The 25858-nt window shown below is 32.2% G+C and overlaps 3 protein-coding genes across 3 annotated transcripts in view; 2 read left to right on the forward strand and 1 right to left on the reverse strand.

Moving 5' to 3' along the window:
* The window catches only part of LOC124531087 (calcium/calmodulin-dependent 3',5'-cyclic nucleotide phosphodiesterase 1), a 288992-nt gene that overhangs the window by 131153 nt on the left and 131981 nt on the right, over window positions 1-25858 (reverse strand). The gene's annotated exons all lie outside the window — the stretch shown is intronic.
* Window positions 178-16950, forward strand: LOC124531091 (maltase 2-like). The gene is made up of 12 exons (XM_047105546.1): window positions 178-248; window positions 2424-2579; window positions 2865-3044; window positions 5209-5366; window positions 6771-6896; window positions 9655-9911; window positions 11459-11657; window positions 13314-13421; window positions 13808-13958; window positions 14479-14674; window positions 16114-16251; window positions 16833-16950. Exons 2-12 carry the CDS (start codon window positions 2426-2428, stop codon window positions 16900-16902), a joined length of 1737 nt encoding a protein of 578 aa, XP_046961502.1. The 5' UTR covers window positions 178-248; window positions 2424-2425; the 3' UTR covers window positions 16903-16950.
* Window positions 19231-24398, forward strand: LOC124531089 (maltase 2-like). The gene is made up of 10 exons (XM_047105543.1): window positions 19231-19460; window positions 19849-20028; window positions 20456-20613; window positions 20958-21083; window positions 21161-21616; window positions 22245-22352; window positions 22430-22580; window positions 22659-22854; window positions 23448-23585; window positions 24288-24398. Exons 1-10 carry the CDS (start codon window positions 19298-19300, stop codon window positions 24352-24354), a joined length of 1743 nt encoding a protein of 580 aa, XP_046961499.1. The 5' UTR covers window positions 19231-19297; the 3' UTR covers window positions 24355-24398.

Genomic DNA, 25858 nt, shown 5'->3' on the forward strand with positions numbered 1-25858 from the left:
ATTATTATTAGTTTAGGTGTAATATAAAAGGGCATCCATTGATCAATTGTTTAAAAAACTTCACACGATACGACGTCCATTAGAATAACGTTTGTTGAAAACAAAAGAAATGTTTGCAAAAACATTCACCGCTGATGTAATATAAGGAGATGTTTTAAAAATTTCGTTCATTCGTCCATTAGGAAACAGTTCTAAAAGAACCTAGTTCTGATGTTTGTAAAGTTAAAGTGTAATTAATATCTTACTAAGTAAGTATTCATATATTTTTGTAATATTATTGATACTAACTTGGTGGTAGGGCTTTGTGCAAGCCCGTCGGGGTAGGTACCACCCACTCATCAGTACTCAATATTGTAGGTTACTCAGTATTATTTTGTTCCGGTTTGAAGGGTAAGCCAATCTAACTACAGGCACATGGGATATAACATCTTAGTTCCCAGGCTTGGTGGCACATTGACGATGTAAGGAATAGTTAATATTTCCTACAGCGTCAATGTCTATGGGTGATGGTGACCACTTATCATCAGGTGGCCCATACGCTCGTCCGCCAACCTATACCATAAAAAAATCAAGCTGTGTCCGGGATTTCGTGTGTGTTAGATTTTAACACAGAAGTTATTTTTATAGCTTAAGTTACTTCTCATTACATTAGCTATCTCCCAGTAAAAGTCCCATCAAAATCAGTCCAGCCGGTCCATAGATTAGTTGGCACAAAAAGACAGATGGACAACAAAAAAATGATAGTTTGGTTGGTTTGGTAAAAATCGTTTATCTTAATATAACAAACAGACTCTCCAATTTTATTACAAGTATAGATGATTTAGTCAATCGGCTAATCCATACAAATATCAAAATCAACTATTTTGAGTATAATTTTACGTCCTTGTGTTTATGTGTTTCTAACATTGATTCGATCCGGAAGGAGAACTCTTTAACTGTAAGTCTGTATATGATTAACAGGTGTGACGTTTTAAATCTGAATTCATATCCGTTGAATTGGGTAGGATAGGTGGCTAAATGTTTGAAAATAATTGAAACTGTATGGCTTCAGAACTTTCGTAAAAGCCACGGAGTAAACGTTTTTTTTATTTTTGTTTTGTTTTATGTACCGCCTCTATTTTTTCAACCGACTTCAAAAAGGAGGAGGTTATCAATTCGTCTGTATTTTTTTTTTTTTTTTTTATGTTTGTTACCTCATAACTTTTTACTGGGTGGACCGATTTTGATAATTTTTTTTTTGTTTGAAATGTGGTGCTTCCCGTGGGGTTCCATTTTTTTATTTTTTTCCGATGATGGTATCCGTATGAAAACGACATAAGTCTTAAATTTGCATTATGTATATGCGCGACAAATAGTTGAATAACTCAAAATCACGTTAACCAATTTTGATGATTCTTTTTTTATTATAAAGGATATACTTTAAGGGTAGTTTGGTGAAAGTTTGGTAAGGTTCTGAGCACAGGATCCATGACAAATTAAGGGAACGGGAGGGAACGGAACAATTCTGAGGAGCACGTTAGCAAAACTCGGTCGAATCTTTTATTTGTAGGTTATTTGGATATTTGAATCACCTTCCGGAACGTGGTTATGTTCATGTAATTGTCATAATCGAATATTATAATTAACTAGCGACCCGCCCCGACTTCTCACGGGTGCAAAACTGATACTAAATATACTAAAGTATTTGTTTATTTACGACATCACATTGCAAACTTCTAAAATTGTCAGTGTTTCTTTCTTTTCTGACACCGGCTCCAAATATAACAATAACTATAACTACGTTATATAATCGTAAATCGACTTTTAAGTAGTCTAATATTTTTCATTTCATTTTACCTAGGAGGACTCTCAAAAATATGTTAAATATGCAATTATTTTTATTACTTTTTAGTGCATTTTAATTTGTTTTAAAATACTGTTTTGTTTGAAGTCGGTTTTTCTTTTTGTTAAAATTTTATTTATCATAGTTTCTCTACAAAATAGACTGGTTAAAGCGGTGATAAACAGTCAGTCTATGAAACGATATACAAAATAAAAAAATGATACCTCAGTTATAATGTATTTGCAATATTTTATAGTAATCAAATATTTAAGGACTTAAGATTAGTTTTTTAATTATTAATAACAATAAGACACACCTGATGAATTCAAAAAAGTACATCATGTCTGTAACGGGTAACAGAGATTGTTATTCTGCTTTATCTCAAGTATTTTTTTAAGTTCTCCATAAATTTATAAACTTTAAATAATGAAATAAATAACAGACTTCTTTTAAAAAAAGACCATTCAGAATAAATATTTTACTATCTAAACGTATAGTATAAAAAAACAGTTCACTCTTTGTGAATTTTCGCAAAAAAAAATATCTCCCCAACTTCTATTGTTTGCTCCAGACATTTGTTAAAAAAGTTTGCCTTTTTCAGACATGTTGATGATACTTCCCGTGTTATTCGCAGCTGTTGATGGCAGATATGAAAACGTAAACGTAAAACTGGATTGGTGGGAAAATGCGGTTTTTTATCTGATTTATCCGAGATCGTTTATGGATAGTGATGGCGATGGAATCGGGGATATCAATGGTAAGATTGCTGTATCACGTGTTTTACTAAACATATTCCATTTTTAAAATTCTGAGACATTCTGATATTATATGTAGATTCTATCCGAAGTTCCAGAGTTCAAATCCAGAGTACTGATTCTTATATGTGCTGAAGATGAATATTGCTGGATTTCTTTGACTTTGTATAGAGATTTGAAAACTGATGGCGTAGGCATTTTTTCAGCTAAATTCTGATAGGTACAATATCAAATCTTGGGTGAAATTATATTGGGTATTTTGCATATTTTTCTTTTGAACTTTAAAGGTATCACATCGAGACTTGATTACTTAAAGGACCTGGGCGTTGATGCTGCATGGCTATCACCTATTTACCGATCCCCAAATCAAGATTTCGGTTTTGATGTTAGTGACTTCTACTCAATTCAACCAGAGTACGGAACGATGGAAGACTTCGAGCAACTCCTCAGAAAGGCCAATGAAATAAGTGAGTGACACTACAATACAATGGATTTAGAAAGGCTTTTATTGAAAGGTTTATGTACAAAAATTTCTGAAAGACAAAAATGTTCAATGATTTTTAGCGACTCCATTTTCCAAACTTTGCGTGGAACTTCAAAATAGGGGTTATTCAAGTGCACTTAACTTACATTAACACGTAGTTTGAAGATAATTATGCAAATGTTATCTTCCTGAGTATAATGGCGTTCCTTTTATTAATCTCTACACTAAATTCATTCGAGACACTTAAAATATTGCTTTATATTTTGTGTATAGTGTGTGGTATTCAAAAAAAGTATTTCGGGCTATCATGTTAGTTAAGAAATTAAGTCAAAAAACAATTTTTATTTAAAAAAAGAATCACATATATAAATGTATGTTTTACGTATTTTAGTATTTGTGTCCTCATTATTGATACATTTATCAAATTGAGCTGGGAAGATTTTATTCTACTGTGCCAGAAACCTAACCTCACAAAGGAATTATTTAGCTATAAATATTCTGACTAATATATTATATTCCTACTCTTGATGTTGGTTCGATATGGTTCCATATATAATAATTTTTAATTACTCAATTTGATGAAAATAATCATATACAATTAAAACATATACTATAATTACAAAAATAACATGCAATTATTATACTAAGAGGTTTATTTTGTTAAAGCGATTATATTTCATGAAAGTAATTACTTTATTCAAATTATATTCGAAACACGCGTGATTTCTATTGTAACGTTTAGAATTTGTTTATTTTGTATTTCATTTTTCTATTTGCTTGCCATGATCGTAGATCCAATTTTAAGTTCTTACGTCACGATAGCCAATAAAAAATGCCATGTTCAGATCTAGGAGAGTAACACGAAATGTTGACATGCGCAGCCTAATAAAAATATAGGGAACATAAATCCAGCAGTCGAACAATAATACGTTATGTCAGTAATTATGAACTGAGATGGCCCAGCGGTGAATCCGTGCTTCTTAACCTTTATTGCATTTTCAAACCCAGGCAAGCACCACTGCGGTGACGGAAAACATCGCGAGGAAACCTGCATGTGTCTAATTTCATCGAAATTCTGACACATGTGGACTCCACCAAACCGCACCAGAACAGTGTGGAGGAATATGTTCCAAACCTTTCAAAGGGAGAGAAGGCTTTAGCCCAGCTGTGGGAAATTTAAAGGCTTTTAATGTAATATAAAAAAATGTAATTATGTCAGAACGTATAACTTACATTATTAAGACGTTTAGAAGAGGACCTAATAAGGAGGTTCTTACAACTCCCACGTGACAGGGTGGCTCAAATTTGAACATCAAAATTCAGAAAAAGATCCATTAAATCTCTTAGAACATTTATTTTTTATTTGTAAAGATTCTAATGAAATAATTAAAGCGAGTGAGCGACGTTAAAAGACAAAACATGTTGGTACTCATAAAGCAGTCGCACAAATAAGCCGATGAAAATTTTCGTAAGTCGTTTTTTTACACGAGGTAAATATTTTGTATTAATTTTCAACTGTTCGTCTTTTTACTATTATTTAATATGTATTTTGATGTCGAATAACATCAAAAAGACTTATTAAATATTGTAATATGTTTTAATTAATTTTTAGAACATGTCAAGGTTTTTTCAAATTAATTTATATTTGAAAATAGAATTGTAATCTACTAAAATATAAAATTTACTCCGTACAAAGTTCCAACACGTCGCTTTTTAGAATAATTTTAGCACAGTACAGTTGCCAGTTTAACTGTGTTAAATTTACTTGTTGATAGGGCTTTGTGCAAACCCTAAGTAACTATAACAGGTACCGTCAAGTAGTAATACTTTGTATTATTGCGTTCCGGTTTGAAGGGTGAGTTCGTCAGTTTCACTTCACAAGGGACATAACATCTTACTTCCAAGGTTGGCTTATTAGTGATGATTAATATAAAAATTACACTGCTCCAATTTCTATGGGCAGACGTGACCACTTGCCATTATCAGGGGGCCCATTTGTTTGTCTGTCTACTTATGCTTTTAAATAAAACTAAGTTTATGTCATTTTGATTTGAGAAATTAATTTGATAAAAGAAGAATACACCTCATGGTTAAACTTAAATAGCACGATACAGGTAAAACATTAATTTAATGTTGTGACGTTTCAGACATTAAAATTGTGTTAGAACTCGTCCCAAATCATACGAGCAATGAAAGCGAATGGTTTATAAAATCTTCAAGCAAGGACGAATATTATCATGATTGGTTTGTTTGGGAAAACGGCCATTTAGATGGGCAAGGCAGGAGACGCCCCCCGAACAATTGGGTGAGCATTATTTTATAATTCAGATGTATTTCTTTGTATTACACCACTAGTAAGAAGGCGTTAATTTTTAACCAGAGGGCGTGAATTTTCGCTACCACCATTCAGCTTTTAGTAACTTAATTTGTTTTAATAAAATATCTCGTGTTCGGTAAAGGAAGGCATTCTAAGAATCTTGCATTTGTAGGACAAAAATTCCCATCACTAATTCAATACCAATTTTAATGGCATTCTAGAGTGAGCCAGCTAACAAGCCTCAAATAGAGAGTACTTTTAATTCAGCAATTACAAAGAAATAACATTGATTAGAAATAGTAATTTAATCACTATTTTTCGAACATAAACTACAATTTGTTTTAACAAGACCAAATGAACTTAAAATAAACAAATTTATCGATCATATATTAAATATCCGAAGACAAATAGTCTTGTGGTTTTACAAGATAGTAATGTACCGACGTATCCATAGTGACATTATTATGTTGATGAATTCTGCTATGAAAGCGGAGATGATGTGTGTTCCGTTAATAAGGAAACTGCTTGCTTTATGCTGTCATGACCTAGAAATTATATAGATATATATAGACCTCTTTTATAGGAAAATGTGTCAGTAATACTAATACGTGATATTGCTTAGTACGAGGATTAGGGGATTTAATATACTATATGACATGATTAGAACTATGTCTTGAATAATGATTATGTATTATGTTTACGCAATACTTAAGGTTTTATTGATTCCAATGAAGATAAAATTGTTTATAGACTAAATATAGATACTATTTTTTTAGACGATGGCATTTTTGGCATTCTTTTCTGAAAATGATCCAGTTTTCTCATAATATTTTATGTTTTGAATTAAAACATGCCTGAGTTTGATGACGCGTTATTCAAGTAAGATTCAAATGTTCTAATCAATGGACCACTTGGGGACGATAATGAAAGAGTTTATTCTTTGGTGTACTTTTATTTTAATGTTACAAATATGCAATAAGTTTTTAAAAATAATAATAGAATTTTTGTAATATTTTAATATTTAAATTTGCAATTTCTAATCTATATATGAAAGTGTCATATGAAAAGGTTCTAACTTTAGAAAGCAAGCGTAGAATGTAAAATGCAATATATACTTTAACAATTGTAAAATTGTATAGTATAACGTATCAAAATGGCGTATCACCTTAAGTTGGTTGTTAACATTTTAGGTCTAAGAAACGAAATGATTTTTTACCGAACTTAATGAGATTAAACATCTGTATATACATTCAGTTAACGTATAGGCTGTTTTATTACGCGCAAGCAAATTACTGCTAAGGGATAACAAAAACCGTATCCAATTCCACGCAAACGAATACTTTTAGTTTTTATGTATTTTCATCGTTTCGTACATTCCGTTCTGAATTTCAGATCAGTGTTTTTAGAAAAAGCGCCTGGCAATACTCGCCAAGCCGTGATCAATACTATTTGCATCAGTTCGGTGTCACCCAGCCGGATTTAAACTTTAGAAATCCCGTTGTCGAGGAAGAAATAAAGGTTAGTTATCTTTATTTATAGCTGAAGAATACCTGTATACTTTGTTGCAAAGTCTCTTTAAATTTGTTTGAAAGCTACTAGTTACGACTCACGCGCATGTAGCGTTCGTGCTATCACAGATACCTTAACGTAGAAGTCATTTGGTCTATAAATATCTGCTTTGAAAGTAAATAATTGTAAGTATATATAAAGTATGTCATAAAACTGTCGTATTCTAAAGTAGTATTTTTTTTTGGTATTAGCTGGTGATTCGAAAAGTTAATTTTTTAAATACTATTGATTTGAAAATTTTACCAAAAACTTTCGATTAATGAGATATTAAAAGTTATAAAATCATCATAATCTTAATCTCATGTATCGACAATATAAATAAAGAACTCATAATAGTTTTTATTTTGAACCGTTTCGATGGTTGGTTTTACTTTGATCACTAACAAATTTGTAATGAAGTATTCATTAAATAAATATGAATTTGATAACATCAAAATTGATATATTTAATACCAATTTAAACCACATAAAGATCACGTTACCTACAGCATAAATATTAATAAAAATTTTAACAAAAAGAAAAACCTACTTCAAACAAAACACTATTTTAAAACAAATGAATATGCACGAAAAAGTAATAAAAATAATTGCGTATTCAACATATTTTTTAGAGTCTTCCTAAGTTAAATGAAATGAAAAATATTAGACTACTTAAAAGTCGATTAACGATTATATAATGTAGTTATAGTTATTGGTATATCTGGAGCCGGTGTCAGCCACGGTGCCCTTGCCCCAACAATCAAAAGAAAGAAGCGATACGAGCCCCTTGATTGATCCAGTATATTATTGTATAAAAGGTAATTTGTAAAAAACATATTTGTTAAAGTATTCTCGTATTGTTTTTTGATAGATATACTGGAGGGTTTTATTGGCTGACACCGACTCCAAATATAACAATAATTTTAACTACATGATATAATCGTTAATCGACTTTTAAGTAGTCTAATATTTTTTATTTCATTTAACTTAGGAAGACCCTAAACAATATGCTGAATACGCAATTATTTTTATTACTTTTTCGTGCATATTCATTTGTTTTAAAATAGTGTTTTGTTTGAAGTCGGTTTTCCTTTTTGTTAAAATTTTTATTTATTTTTTGATTTTAAGTGAAGCTGATGTTGACTAACTAATTTTTTTTAATATGGATAGATTAAGCGTTCCGTTTATATGAGTCAGAAACTACTTCGAGGACAATTTCAAAGGAAACTTGCGTATAAAGCAAAAATAGACTTTCGAAAATGCGGATTTAATACGTCACGCGGCGTAAACTACAAGGATCCCTCGAAAGAGCTGTAATCGAACTCAGCAAAAAAACTTTGAAAAAGACCAACTATATTTCGGACATCATATGACATCACATCACATACACAAAATTTGATTAAAGATAGTAAGAAATTCTGCCCCATATCGCACCTTAACTGCGAGCCGCATAGGAGTTCCATCACTACATCGTATAAAACAAAGTCGCTTTCTCTGTCCCTATATCTTTAAATCTACGCAACGGATTTTGATGCGGTTTTTTTTAAAAGATAGTGTGACTCTAGAGGAAGGTTTGTGTATATAATACATGAACAATATAGTAAAGAAACACTGGTAATTTTAGAAGTTTGCGATGTGATGTCGTAAATAAACAAATTCTGTAGTATATTTAGTATCAGTATTGCACCCGTGCGAAGCCGGGGTGGGTAGCTAGTTGATTATAATATTCGACTATGATAATTACATAAACATAACCACATTACGGAAGGTGACTCAAATATCCAAATAACCTATAAATAAAAGATTCGACCGAGTATCGCTAACGTGCTCCTCAGAATTGTTCCGTTCCCTTCCGTTCCGTCACTTTGTCATGGATCCTGTGCTCAGAACCTTACCAAACTTTCACCAAATTACCCTTGAAGTATATATTTTATAATAAAAAAAGAATTATCAAAATTGGTTAACGTGATTTTCAGTTATTCACCTATTTGTCGCGCATATACATAATGCAAATTTAAGACTTATGTCGTTTTCATATGGATACCATCATCGGAAAAAAATAAAAAAAGGGACCCCACGGGAAGCACTACCTTTCAAACAAAAAAAAAATTATCAAAATCGGTCCACCCAGTGAACAAACATAAAAAAAAAAATACAGACGAATTGATAACCTCCTCCTTTTGGAAGTCGGTTGAAAATAGACTGTAGACATACATCTATTTAAGAATGCCAACTCTTTTGTGTATGAAGAGAATAAGAAATCAATACTAAGATTCAAAGGACCGACCGATTTTCGATACGACAAACTTTGTAGTCATCCATCAAAGTACAACTCCATTACAGATTTAAGAGACACTGCTTTTAAAGTATTAAGTCTATCTTTTGTTTTATTCTTTAAGTAATTTACTAAAAAGTACTTCACTAGCTTGATGGTTAGGGATGTAAATAATAAAATAAAACTTTAATCTTCAAATCCTGGTATAGAGATATTAGTAATCTGAGAGGCATTTCATTACTGAAGAATCGTAATAATAGTGACAGCCTGTAATTTACTCACTGCCGGGCTAAGGCTTCTCCCTTCGAGGAGAAGTTTAGGAGCATATACCACCACGCTGCTCCAATGCGTGCTGGTGGATCCACCGATCCGCATTGAAGAAGCGTCATAATTTAACAAAGAATGGATCAGTTACATCATAGTGGTCAATATGTCCGAATAAACTTTTTTTCAGAATATCCTAAAATATTGGTTAGAGAAGGGTGTAGCTGGATTTTCTATGAATGCCGTGAACTACATATTCGAAGTTGACAAGGATCTATATGGAGGAATTTATCCCGACGAACCTTTAACTGGAAAACCAGGAATTGGGCCTGATGATTATGACTATCTAGATCATATTTACACCAAAGACCACGAAGAAAATTATGATCTGATTTCACAATTTCGGGAAGTATTTGACTCATTGACACTTAGAGATAATTTGACAAGGTACGTTGTTTATTCAAATGTAACCAAATTAGCTATTAAACAACATTAACATAAGAAAACTTCGTGAAGTATTCAATCATTCTGTAGAAATATGGGATAACTTTGTGTATTTAATTCATTATATCATTGGCTTTAATTTATTTAATTCTACGTTATCAAATAAACAATATATTTTTAATAATAAACATAGATATGATAACATTTGGAATAATTGCCGTACATTATATATTATTGGTGCCTAATGTCATTTATTATGGTACAAGCAGATGGTCAAATGGGTCTCCTGATGGTAAGTGGTCAGGCAATGTATAGGAATTGTTTTTGTAAACAAAATTAACTGTTCCTTATATTGCTAATGCGTCAGAAACCACGAGAACCGAGATATAGTATCCCTTATGGCTGAAGTTACACTGGCTCTATCAGCATTCAAAATTGAGTTTTGCTACATGGCGGTAGAATTGATGATGTGTCGGGCTTGCATAAAGCCCTACCACCTAATAAATATGATGGGCTACAAAAATATGATAAGATTTTTGTTTTCGTAATGAATTTACATCGTTAAATATCACTATTGGCACTTAAGTTCATAATATTCTTTATCTATAGATATACTGAAAATGTAATGGGCCGTTATGTTCGTGAAACATTACACCAAATATTGCCTGTAGGTTCGCCAATTTTTGAAGAGTTTATATTGAAAATTGTTCACTTTTGAATTTAGAAATAAGATTTTCAATTTAAAACAAATAATTAACTTCACATTTTGTTTTACTTTGACCTCATGTAAATGATTTGATGAAATCATGACAAAGTTACAAACACGCAATTTGGATTCATTTGTGCCACAAGCACATAATTAATTTAAAGTAATTTTCTCATATATGTATGCTGTATATTTCCCAATGTTGAGATAAGGGCTCCTCTTTTATTAAGGAGAGGGTTTGGAACATATTCCACCACGCTGTTCCAATGCGGGTTGGTGGAATACACGTGTGGCAGAATTTCGATGGAATTAGACACATGCAGGATTCCTCACGATGTTTTCCTTCGCCTCCGAGTACGAGATGAATTATAAACACAAATTAAGCACATATATATGTGGGTTTAAACCCGCAATCATCGGTTGAGATGCACGCGTTCTAACCACTGGGCCATCTCAGTTCTTAATTTTCCCATATAAAAACTAATTACTTGATGGAAAATTAAAATATTCTCGATGATCATAAATGCGAAACACAATGCGAACCTATTAAAAAGAAAACAATAGTGTTGAAAATTGTTAGCCTCTCTTATTCTCGCTTCTAATTATAGAATAATAGAGAAAAATTTGATTTTTATTTTCAATTGAAATTTAATTTTGTCTGAGATATAAATATAGCTTCGACGTCATACAATAAACTAGACACATGAAACGTTTAGAAAATAAAAATTTTAACTGCACTTTTATTTCGTACCGTTGATGGGAGCCATTATAAAATTAATGACCAACGCCGTTTCTAACGTGCAATAAAAGCAGTTTTTTTTTAACGTGAGATTTATACTTTCAGGGTATTGATAACAGAAGCTTACACCGGCGTAAAGAACGCAGTCAGGTATTACGGTGAAGGCATGCGCTCCGACTCTCAGATACCCTTCAATTTCGCTCTCATAGAAGACTTGAATAAGGAATCAGATGCGAGAGACATCAAATATGCGGTCGATAGATGGCTGACCTACAAACCGCTTCGGAAGCCAGCTAATTGGGTGGTAATTGTTCTTTAGATTACTATACTAGTATATATTCAATGAATAAAGAGAATTTAGATAAACTATAAATAAAAAATGTCCTGTCTCTCTGATCTACAAGGTGTCTCAAAAGAAATTTTATATTTAGTGGATCGATTAAAAAAAAAGTAAGCCGTATATAGAAAAAATGTTTATTAATTATTGAAATACACTTTTTGGGGATTTATTTCTTAAAAATGATATCGTCTAAATGTAGACCCTCGCGTTCTCGGCACTCATTTAATCGAACAGTAAAATTACTTATGACGGCTCGGCAGGTGGATTTAGGGATGGCTGCCATTTCGTGACGGATATTTTCTTTCAAATGGGCCAGTGAAGTCGGTTTATTGGCGTAAACTTTAGATTTAAGATAACCCCATAAGAAAAAGTCCATAGGGGTTAAATATGGAGTGCGTGGAGGCCAATTTATGTCACCTCTCCAGGAGATCAATTTGCCTGAGAAAATTTCACGAACACGATGCAGAGACATATTGGACGTGTGTGAAGTTGCTCCATCCTGTTGGAACCATGTTCTTTGGTTATAGCCAGGAAAGTTTTGCAGTTCAGGTACCACGAAGTTGTCTAGCATCTCCACATAACGCTCTGAATTCACTGTAACTGCACGCCCCCTTTCGTCTTCAAAAAAGTAAGGGCCGATAATTCCTCGCGCCGACATCGCAGCCCATACGGTCACTTTAGGCGAATGTAGGGGTTTCTGATGTTTGCGTTTTGGATTCGTTACACTCCAGTAGCGGCAGTTTTGCTTATTTACGTGGCCATTAAGATGAAAATGAGCTTCATCCGAAAACAAAATGTTGGTAAACGTTGAAAATCGCTCAATCATCTGATTTACGAAATGAAGCCTCTGACTGGCATCTTCGGGCTTTAATTCTTGCACCAATTGAATTTTGTAGGGGTGCAGCTTTAGGTCTTTGTGCATGATGCGATGTAATGATGATCTATGCACATTTAAAGCACTTGCGCGCTTCCGAATTGAAAGGTTCGGGTCGTCACGAACAGACTGATTAACATTCTCCACGTTTTCTACCGTTCTTGATGACCTAGGTCGCCCGGATTTTGATTTATCTAGTGTTGTACCGGTCTCTTCAAACTTTTTAACCCAATGTCGAATGAGAGGAATGCTTGGCGCATCATTTAAGTGGCGAAAACCACAACACGCAGAATTTTCTACGCGCTACAGTCGCCGAATCACCGTTTTTGTAAAACTCTCGCACGCACAACGCGCGGTCTGCTCCCGAGAAACGCTCCATAGCGATTGAATTCTCAAGAGCCAGGCTACCGATTGACATAAGCCCCGCGCCCCTCGGATACGTTGCGCTCACGCAGTAAGCTAAATAAATATAAAATTTCTTTTGAGACACCTTGTATAATAATATTATAAATGTGAAAGTAACTTTGTCCGTTTGTCTGTGTTTCGCTCTTTCACGGCCAAATCGCTGAATTTGATGAAACTTGCTATGAAGCAAACGAGAACACCAAGAAAGGATATAGGCAACCTTTCTCGCTTGGCATATAACACACAACACACTAAAACACGAGCGAAGCCGCGGGTAATTGTAATTGAAAATACTTTTTAGATCTTATTGTTTTTATTTGAACTACTTATGTTTATTTTAGATTGGATCTCTTGACAAAAGTCGAGTGGCATCACGTTTTAGGCCAAAATTGGTTGACGCTTTCAACATGCTTGTTTTATTATTACCTGGAATCGCATTCACTTATATGGTAAGAGATATTTGATTAAAATTATGCACGAGAATATTAGTTAAATTGTTGAACGTTACTTAATTAGTTAATTTTTTTTTATTGAGTATCTTTGGACGGAAGCTCTGGACAGTATATCTATCATTCTCTTATAATAGAGAATTATTATCCAACAGATACATGATTTACAGCTTCTGAATTGAATATTTTTTCACAGAGTTTGAACATAAACTGAAATCATGGTATTAAAATAGTAAATAATGAATCCGCTAAATTATCATTTTAATTTATTTCATTATTTTTTTTATACAATAATATATACAGCACCTTAAAAGTGAAATTCTGCCAAATACATAATACAGCAGTTCAAATGCACTTCTATTTAATCCATTCCGTTCATTACAAAGGGTGAAGAAATTGGTATGACAAATGGATTTGTTACATGGTCTAAAACGATGGATCCTTTGGCCTGTAACACAGATGACCCGGTCAACTTTGTAAAGGTTTCCCGAGACCCATACCGAACACCATTTCAATGGAGCAATGGAAAGAACGCTGGTAAAATATACTTTCTATACAAATTAAACATCAATAGCAATGTTACTCACAAGTTCGATCCTGAACTACTGCTATTGTCATCTTCACTATTGGCTCAAGCTTTATGCTTAATTGAATAAAAATAGTAGTATCATTAGTATCTTTAGTCGTGATTAGATAAGGTAAGGTAACAGCCTGTACATTTCCCACTGCTGAGATAAGGCCTCCTCTTCCATTATGGAGAGAGTTTGAAACATATTCCACCACGCTGTTCCAATACGGGTTAGCGGAATCGATGAAATTAGACACATGCAGGTTTCCTCACGATATTTTTCCTTCACCGCCGAGCACGAGATGAATTATAAACACAAATTAAGCACATATATATATAGTTGTGCTTGCCTGGGTTTGAACTCGAAATCATCGGTTGGGATGCACACGTTCTAACCACTGGGCCATCTCAGCTCACCAGTCGTGATTGCAAGACTTCAAATAATAATATTATTGTTGATTCAGAAAATAATACATACGTATGTTATAGGTTTCTCTAATGGTGAGAAAACTTGGCTTCCATTAGCTGACGGATACCAACATTTGAACGTGGAAAAACAACGATCAGCCGTCCGGTCTCATTACCAAGTGTACCGAAGTTTGACAAATTTGCGGTCTCGTCCTGCATTCAGGCTAGGAGGCTACCAGTCCTTGGCACTAACCAAAAACGTATTCGCTTTTAAAAGGTTAAGTATATACATAGTTTTCAGTTACTTTTTTTAAATATTACTATGACTTTTTCAGCTCTAGCTATTTAGTCATCAATCGTTTTGCCATAAATTTGCAATGATCGTTTTACGAAGACTTATTTTGGAAAGCAGATCACATTGAGATATGACGACCTTAATTTCCTTACTAGCACATTTGTATAACTTTTTTCAGTTGTGTATATTTAAATTTAGTATAAAAAAAAGAAAGATTTACGGTATCACTTATTACATATCAGTGATAAATTTTGTGTAAAAAAAAAACGGTAGTACTTAATTGTAGGCGAAATCATAAATGAAACTTAAAATTAAATTACACGAACAATTGAAGAACTAGAAATAAAACAAATACACTAACTCGCCATCTGTTGGTCTGGTCAACTATGACATGCAGATGTTATTACAATATTTCCACTGCAGTGCGAGATCTTTTATAAGCACTAATTAAACCCCAGCGAATCCAGAAATATCCGGTTAAAACCGCATTTTGCTACAGAAAACGTTTGTCTTATTATATTAGATTTTATTATTCGAAAAACTCTAATTCCTTAAAAAGTGAGCGTACATACCTTCGGTCTTCAAAATCAATTATTATTTATTATATATCGTGTTTACAACGTCTTAATGAACTCGCTTTGGGCAATATCTGGGAAGGTGAATTTTGGCATTAACTTTTAACAAAATTGAGAGTTGAAGTTTACAGGTTTCAAATTTTGAATATAGCTTTTAAATAATCCTGTTATTTAAATCAAATTTATCGTATATTTTAATTCTTCTAAAACGAGAATCAGATGATTGTTTTTTTTTTAAACCGCCTATAGTCTTACGACCTTTTTGGTCGAGCGGTGTGTTTTGTGTGTCACCGGTTTTCATGGGTACGCTACTCCGAGGTCCTGGCTTCGATTCCCGGCTGAGTCGATGTATATAGATTATCATTAGTTTTCTATGTTGTCTTGGGTCTGGGTGTTTATGGTACTGTCGTTAATTCTGATTTTCCATAACACAAGTGCTTTTGATAGTGCAATGGCTGGTCGCCTGGTAATGTTAAAGTCGTAGGATCGACCATTCCATAGGCTATTGTCGTACCCACTCTTAACAAAAGTAATAAGAATCTTAAAAATAGTGTTAAATAGGAATATTAGTAATTTCTTAATTGATTTGGGGCATTACTATTCTATATTCAGCAGTGGACAGCGGTAGGCTGATGATAATTATGATTAATTACTATTCTTTATAAAAAGATTACCTACAATATTTTTTTACTAGCAGTATCCGTCTTACCGACTTAACCTAAGCTATACTTTAGTTTATTTTTATTTGAAACAAGATAAGTAGGTACATGATCTATTATATTATCCTCGTATTATCAGAATTCGTTATCATGTCAGTGATAATAATCAATGATAGTTTTATTTCAGGTGGTATAACGATGATGCATATGTTGTCGTAATGAATGTTGGAAAGAATTATCAAGTTGTTAATCTGACTGCTTTCGACCTGATTTTTGGACAGTTGGAAGTAGAAGTCAGTAGCGTTCATTCTTCAAGAGCTTACAGGTATGATGTATACATATTTTATTGTGTAATCAAAAAGTTAGTACCATTTGACTGAATATAAAATATAAATCTACTAGAAAATAATTGTTATAAAAAATCTCTAACAAAAAAGCAAGAGAGAAGCGTTATGTAAATAACTGGGATGCACAAAAGAAAAGCACTCAACTGTTTTTTCAAAGAACCTTGGCGACATCACGTTGTTTTTAATTTTAAAGAAATGTTTTAAGCGTATTGATTGATTTCGAAATTGAATATTTATAAGAACAAAAATATTTATTTAATAGTTATTGAATTGAACACTGAATTATTTTTGAGCTTAATGTATATGTTTAAAAGTCATCTTATACTCGGCGCTGTTAAAAAAAGGCGTGAGGAAACCTACATGTCTCTGTCATGTATCAAACAAACATGCATCATTGTTAAAGTTGAATACGTTCCTAACTAATCCACCTTTTAACAAGTTGAAACAATTTATTAAAGAAAATTATTAGCAATGCGATTACGCAAATTTAATTAAGATTAACATGAATTTTAGTCAGAATAATCCTACAAAATCAATCGTTTCCCTTGTTACATTTCAGTGACGATATACATGCGAATTTCTTGGACCTGGCAGCAGACGAAGCTTTAGTATTAAGAATGCAAGTGTAAAGTTTCCGTTTCGATTTCACAAAGTTTAATAAAAAGTATATTTGATAATAATTACTATTATTTAATTCCAATTTTTATAATTATAGTACATCTTTGTGTGGCTATCGTCGAAATACTTGGAATTTAAAAAAATATTGTTATATTTTTAATGATTCAACGTCCCGGCTTAGTGCTTTTACGAGTGACAAAAGGACTTGTTAATTCTTTTATTGTGTGAATTGATATTGTGATTCAACCGAAAATAAAACTAGCATTCATGCGCTGATAATTCTCCTCTATAGTCCACTACCAGCTACAATAAATCAGTGACAGTGAAAAATAGATATTTCCAATAATTATTTGAAATAAAAAAAATTGATATCGTGGACAGTATTTATTGATCATCATCGTAAAGAGAGCTGAGATGGCAGCAGAGGCTCAGTGGTTAGAACACGTGCATCTTAACCGATGATTGCGGTTTCAAACCCAGGCAAGCACCACTGAATATTAATGTGCTTAATTTGTATATATAATTCATCTCGAGCTCGGCGGTGAAGGAAAACATCGTGAGGAAACCGTGAAAAATGAAATAAGACACATGCATGTATCTAATTTTATTCTGCCACATGTGTATTCCACCAACCCGCATTGGAAATGTGTAGTGGAATATTTTCCAAACCTTCTCCTTATAGGGAGAGGAGGCCTTAACCCAGCAGTGGGAAATTTACAGGTTGTTGTTGTTGTTATATCATGATGAGATGTTTTTTTTTTTCACAAAACCTTATTTTAGAATCCATCCGTCCAATTGGGAAATATATTTCTGATTAATATGAGACAACGTAAAGGTTGAGAGAGGTCATAACACCACGACCCACGGAGGCGTAACAGTTAACGCTTGCTGAAACCGGGCGGACCTCCTATTTATAACATATAATTTCACAAAGTTGAAATAAACTAACGTAGCACTGGCAACTGGATAAAGTTGAAATAACTTTCCTATTCGAAGCGTGTGTTCTCAAAGGAAAGGACATCAGAGTTTGTTTATAACTCCACCTATTTAGGCAACTGACGCAGTTTAACAGCGAGCTCATGAAGTCTCAAAACCTGAGTCATGCTCTATTAATTAATTAATATAATTTCAAATAATAAATCGTTATCCATTATATACAACTACAATGCAGCGTATTTGTTCATTTGTTCATAAAAACTGTTTAAATTACTAAATGTGGTATAAGCGACACTATTATATGCTAATAATAAGCTTAATAAACCAAAATTTCCATATTAATAATTCTAATAATTATCTCTATAATTAGTAATTAACTCTCATATAATTAAATGGATGACACAATAATATCTTATATGACAAAATGTATCTATATCTACATCAAAATATACGTTAACAGGTTATAATGCTAAGTATAGCAAGTGCAAAACTTCATTTAAGTCGATCGAATAAAACTGATTTGAAATTCAATTGCAAGATTTGATCCACAATAACAAGTGCGCTTGAAGTGCTTCTAAAAAAATTAATAATACATGCACTTAATTTCATTATCAGTCGAGATGGCCCATTGGTTAGAGTGCTTGCATCGCTGAGTTGTCATTTGTTTAAATGCACAAAATATTCAAATAAAAGTAAAAGAAATTAAATATATTTATTGATAATAAAATTTTAAGGATGGTTTTCTTTTTTCAAATACAATAAAAAAAATGTTCCTTTAAATATTTTTGTTTCATTTATATAACATAGCAATTGAAATATTGTATAACATTATTTTTTGTTTTGATGTTATCATGTTTCAAGATTATTTGTTTGATAAAAGATTACCACACCGAGGTTAGCTTTTCGCAACTATACCTATTGATCGATCTGTTCTTTGATTGCGATCTTTCCGTTATTACTTTAACCTCACTAGAATTAATTATTTTTCTTCCTCTATTAAAAATATGAAATGACTATTTATTTCTGCAATTAATATGAAAGAAATAACTAATAAAATATAATGAAATGAAATATATCTTGAGCAATAAAGATCTAACAAATATGACAAAAATAAAAATGTAATTATATTGGAGGTCGTAAAAAGTTAGTCATTTTGTTACCAAATTAAAAGCCTAAAACAACGGGCCCTTGTATTATTTCAGCCATTGGCAACCTTTCAAGAATTGTCGTCTTAAAATAATATTGTATTTAGTTAGACTCTAAATTAAAATGAACATATTTTTTTTGTTAGTACAAGAGAATTGGGACAGTTGCATCGGAAAATTTTGAAATCTTATGATTTTTTATCATCTGAAAACATACATTGATAAGAAACACTCAAAAAGCATATAAATCTGTTAAGTACTTTGCCTTTCACCATTTTTCTTCAATAAATTCGTAAGGTCAGTTGCTAAAAGATAGTTCATTAACATGAAGGCAGTTTTTTTGCTGCCATTTTTGGTGGCTCTTAGTGTCGGAAACGTTGTAAAACAGCAGGAAAAAGAATTGGAATGGTGGGAGACGGCTATTATTTACCAAATTTACCCGAGATCATTTGCTGATAGCGATGGCGATGGAATTGGAGATCTTAAAGGTGATTGTACAAATTGAACGAATACATTAATTGTTCTACTAGTTTACTTAAGTGGATTAAGGCTTAATTGTTTGTTATGATAATTAAAGGAACGGTCTTGTTGATTGACGAATGAAATTATTATTTTAATATTATAAAATTAAATTTAAAAAGTAAAATGATATACCGATAATAAAAATTAGTCGTTAAATTAAAAAAAAAAACACGACAAGCTTAGTGAAAAGTAATTTGTAAAAATTACCGCCTGATATTTTCATAGCTGCATTGACACTGCAATTTAAAATATATATTTATTTTTCTGAGAAAAGATTTTAAGCATATACATAATAATGTAATAATGGTGAAATTCCATGTTGAGTACAAAATTATATAATAATAAATCTATTAGGTATAACATCAAAGTTGGAATATATCAAAGAGATTGGCGCTGGCGCTATATGGCTTTCGCCGATATTTCAATCTCCGATGTACGATTTTGGTTACGATATTGCCGATTTCTACGCTATTCATGACGAATATGGCACAATGGAGGACTTCGATGAACTACTCGAGAAAGCTAATGAACTTGGTAAGTTAACAAATTAATTATTTGGACAATGTCCAATTCTCAAATTGGTCTAATATTTAGTAAAGAATAAAAAGCGTCGAGGAATAAACCAACATGTTTTAAAAAGGTAAAAATGCTCTTCTCGTAAAGTGTTCAAAATTTTATTTGGAAACAGCAGAGACAGATATAATCCGGACTTAAATTTCTTGTAATGGAAATCCCTGAGGTGGGGCTTGGGCAGTAACATCCATTAGGCTTATAAATTGCAAATTGTCTTCCCACGAGCTATGCTTAGAATAATATTGTAGTATGTGTATGGAAACTTATTTTTATATTTATTTATTTTCGTAAATCTTCTTTATATCTTTCTGATACATATTAATCTTACTAAGCTTATATGTTTCTTTGATGATGTTGAAAATATTGTTATATTGAACCGCATTTACAGATATCAAAATAGTATTGGATCTTGTACCCAATCACACATCAAACGAGAGCGTTTGGTTCCAAGAAGCTCTTAACGGCAATGAAAAGTATATTGACTTTTTTGTCTGGGAAGATGGAATCGTTGACGAAAATGGAAATAGGCAACCACCAAATAATTGGGTATTTATTTGTATTTAATTTATTGGAAATTATATATTTACATCACAGCCCTATGATTAGAACACGTGGAACGTGAAAATAGCGATTCAAATCCAGGCATGCGCCAGGGTATCATATGAGGCTATTTATAATTTATCTCGTGCTAGCGATGAAGGAAAACATTTTAACGAAAACTGCACGTGTCATCATAAAACAGTATTGTAGTAGATCATAATTATTTTAAAAAATTAACTCCTTAAATTTTTCTTATCTTTACTCAACCAAGGAATATTTCCTGTATATGTTCGTCGGTGCTATTTAAGCCAATAGTTTCATATATTTCTAAAATTGATTCAATTTTATAGCGAAGCCATTTCCGCGGAAGTGCATGGGAATACAGAGAAGAAGTCGGCAAATACTATTTACACCAGTTCGTTGTTGGACAGCCTGATTTGAATTATCGCAATCCGGACGTCATTGAAGAAATGAAAGTAAGCCTCAAATAATATTTATTAGACATTAGCAACTATTGTCAAACAAAAAAATCACTAATATCATTTATTTTCAGGATATCATTCGTTTTTGGTTGAACAAAGGCGTCGCTGGATTCAGAGTTGACGCTGTTAACTGTCTGTTTGAAGTAGACAAAGCTCTTTTTAATGGAGTATATCCAGACGAGCCTCTGTCTGGCAGAACTGACGTTGATCCCGAATCTCATGACTACTTAAGCCACATTTACACAAAAGATCAAGATGAAACCTATTACATGGTTTATGAATGGAGAGATATTTTTGACGAGTACTCTGAAAAAGACGGTCTTGCTAGAGTTATGATGACAGAGGTTTATGCGTCTATTCAAGACGTGGTCAGGTATTTCGGAGAAGGGGATAGAAAAGGTGCCCAAATGCCATTCAACTTTGATTTGATCACTGATGTGGATGCTTCATCTAGTGCTGCCGATATCAAACGGGCTGTTGACAAGTTTTTGACTTATAAACCCGTTGATAAGAATGCTAATTGGGTGGTAAGTTTATATTTAAAATGATATTAAAATATTTTTTTGGAATAAATTCTTAAAGACTATTTCTTAGTATATTTACGTCGAAAGCTAAAAAAAATGGTATGGTATATATATATATATATATATATATATATATATATATATATATATATATATATAGTTCGTATAAATAAAATTACTCATATTACAAATTATATTACGCCAAAACTTTGCATTACAGTGTTCCTATTTTAAAAGAAAAGTCAAGATAATTACTGAGACTATGGGAATAATGTTTATTATTTTAATGATATTTTTTGGCGATGCATTGACGGTATTTAACACTATAGTTTATACTTCTTACATTATTTTATATGCATGAAGGTAACTTCCCCATAAAGTGGCCCATTTACTTGTCTTCCTAAAATAAAATATCCAATTTGAAATATCGGTATTGCGATGTTTTATTGAGGAAGATTTGAGGGCTTCGGAATACGACTCTTAAAAGTGGAACAGTAACCATAAACATAACCGATAAAATTAATGATATTTAGTTGATATGCTCAATTATGTAGTCATCATCGTTCATATGAAAAATATTGGTAAAATCGCTAGGCTCAGCGAGTTTTTTAATAAACATACATAATTCTAGGTAGGTAACCATGACAACAGCAGAATGGCGACACGATATGGACCTTTATTAGTGGATGGCATCAATATGATTGTGTTGTTACTGCCCGGTGTTGGAGTTACGTATATGGTAAGAAAAATATATATTCCATTACAAACAATTTAATAATTTGTAATGAAATGCTCTAATGTTTCTATCTTCAAAAGGGAGAAGAAATTGGCATGGTTGACGGCTATGTAAGCTGGGAAGATACTGTTGACCCATCAGGGTGCAATACTAATGACCCTATTAACTACGTCTTGTCTTCAAGAGATCCAGAGCGAACACCTTTTCAATGGAATTCTGAGAAAAACTCCGGTACAAAAATACTGTTTATTTTTAAGTATTCCACAAATATTAAACTATTGAAATGTTAATTAGTAAAGGTATTTTAAGGTTTTTCCACTGCTGACAAAACTTGGTTACCCGTCGCTGAGGGCTATGAAGTTTTAAATGTGGAGAACCAAAAGGTTGCTGAGAGATCTCACTTGAAAGTCTATCAAGCGTTGGCTGACTTGCGCAAGGACAAGGTTTTCCAATATGGTCGATATGACTCTTTGGCTCTAAACAATGATGTTTTTGTATTTAGAAGGTATGTATATAAAAAAATTCAAAAAGAACGTAGATAATCTAAAGCTATATTAGCCTTATAGTTCAGACAAGTGGACATACATTTGTCAGGATTTCATCCAGCATGTACAGGTCTCTTAATTGCATTTATTTCAATATAAAAAATAACATATAAACACAAATTAAGTATCGAATAAACCCTTATATTTTAAAATAGAATTCGGTTATATAAAAAATAAATATCTAGTACAAAGATCAATCAATCGATCAAGCAAAACTTAAAAAGATTATTAAGACTAAATTAATAAATAAATCATATTATTCTTTGAAAGAGCACTTTTTAGAAAGAAACGCCTGGAGTCAGACTCGGGTTCCGTCATAGGACACTAATTACTGTAAATAAGAGCATTGTAAATCTGTTTATTTGAAAAGAGCAACTATGCGAGTTTCTTACCATTTCTTTTCGCTAGAAGCTGCTTTCCGAAACGGTGGTAGTATTTAATTATTGACGATTTGAAAACCCTTTATTGTGAAGTTTACTTGAATAAAATTGATTTGATTTGACTTTGAATCAGGATTATATTTTAATATAATTTATTTCGTAAATATTTTTAGATGGTACAACGGAGAGACGTTCATAGTAGTGGTTAATATGCGGGGCGCAGAGTACGTGGTTGATTTGACGTATTTCGAGAATGTTAGCGGTGAAGCCAGTGTCGTCATCACGAGCATCCAATCTCCTAAAGAGGGAGGGTGAGTATGAATACAATTATAATATCATTAACAATATGTATGGGAAAATTTAGATACTTAAAACTCGGCTGAGTGAAATGGAATACATTTTGCGAGTAATCCATTCAGAATAACATTATAGGACGCAGACTGTATATTCAATTCGATCTGACTAATACAGCTTACGGAGTTATAATTTTACCTACGGTTTTATCTGTAATGATTGTTGTTCGGCGGGTGATTTAGTGTATTATTTGAACCTAGCTGTGCCCGCGCCCTTGTACGCTTTTAAATTTGACAAAAAAAATGATTGTAGCCTAAATTACTCCCCTATTATATCAGTTATCTCCCAGTGTAAGTCCCGTCATAATCGGTCCAGCCGTTCCAGAGATTAGCCGGAACAAACAGACAGACCGACGAAAATTGTAAAAATTGTTATATTGGTATGTGTATCGTGTATAAATAGATATGCTTTGAGAAAAGAAGTGCTATTTTAATATTACAAATAGACACTCCAATTTCATTATATGTAATAGATGTCAAATCTCCATGTCAAAAGAAAATAGTTTTTAACTACTTTTAATATGTACGATATTGCATTAAAGACGTAAGCGAGGATACGTCATTTTTTTTCTTTCTTTATCAATTTAAGAAATCGATAATCTTGAGTATGTTCCGTATAAGTTATTTTTTTTAAACGTTCATATTGTTCTTCCTTTGCAGAGACATCTTCGACGTGTCAGCGCTGCCTGTGGCGGCGTTTGAAGGATTAGTTTTAAGATTAATATAATTGATCCAAATTGTATGATTTTTTTGAATATATGCTCGACTATTTTTAAGTGCTTTTATTTACAATAAAATTTATTTTTTTGATTACAAACATAATTAACTTTTGATTACATACCATTAACATTTTTTATACCAAGTGAAATTAATGCTATATGGGAATAAATGTTCAAATGATTGTCAATTTAAATCAGAATGAAATTATTTCATTGTGTCGTTATACCTACTTTATCTACTCAGCTTAATTTTATACTTATCAAATTAATAACACATGAAAGAGTATTGAACGATGTAATTCTTTTCTTAGCCAAATTGTATTGAATTGAATTCGAGGGTGGCCCCGTTTCAATTATATTAGAAAATTCCTCTCCAACGGGGGAAATAAGGGGGGAGTAGGATACGCGATATCGTCTTGTTTTCTTTAAGAAGCAAATTTTACTCACATATAACTAGCGCCTGCCCCGGGTTCACACGAGTGCAATGCTGATACTAAATATGCTACAGTTTATAACAACGTTGACAGTTTTTCAGTTATAAGCAAAACAAACCGTTTGAGTTTTAAATCTGAAATATCTTCGAAATTATCGATTGAAATTACACGCTGTAAAGAGCAATATTTATCTTTATTAAATACACAGTATAATTAAGGTTATATTAGTAGAAGATTAATGCTCTATTGCTTAAATCACTTCGAAAATAAGCCGTCATTTCTCATATAATGGAAAGGATAAAAAATGGTTATTGAGGGTTGTGCCTAAGAGATAGACTACTAAGAACTTTTTTTGAAGACCTTTTTAAGGTGTACAATACAGTTGTATATTATTTTGATCTATCACGTTAAATTCAGCCAGTGTTGCCACTGTTAACGAAAGAAATGGGTATTATTTACGACACTACTTTAGAAACCTCTAGAATTAGCAGTGTTTCTCTACTATGTTGTACTATGTATTATGGAAATAAGCCTTTCTATTAGATCAGATTTATATTACAAAAAATAATATTAAAAAAACCGCATCGATATCCGTTGTGTGTTGTTAAAGATTTAAGTATACATAGGGACAGACAGCGGTTAGCGATTTTGTTTTATGCTATGTAATGATATATATACAAATATAACGAAGAGTATAAAATACGTGTATTAATTTTACGTATTAGCTTATATAGAATAGTACAAATGTATATTTATTAGGTTCTCCCCCGCCTTTTCTGCTACAAGTTATATTATATGTATATCGACGTAAGTATGACTTATATATGTATATAGTACTGTTTACAATTACCGTCACAAAAAAAATATAATGTAGTCATTTTTCTACAATTTTTTTTTATAAAACTCATTTTTATTTAAAATGAGAGTCGCAAAATAGATTTTTTTATTTTTATAAATTAGTATTCGCTAGACTTTCAATTATCATATATTTAAAATAGACAACGTTTAAATTTGATTCATTTTAGTGTATCCATAAGTGTATATATACCATTCAGCGTAATAGTCGGTAAGTTTGTAG

The sequence above is a fragment of the Vanessa cardui genome, chromosome 7 (genome assembly GCF_905220365.1).
Source record: "Vanessa cardui chromosome 7, ilVanCard2.1, whole genome shotgun sequence".
Classification (NCBI taxonomy): domain Eukaryota; kingdom Metazoa; phylum Arthropoda; class Insecta; order Lepidoptera; family Nymphalidae; genus Vanessa; species Vanessa cardui.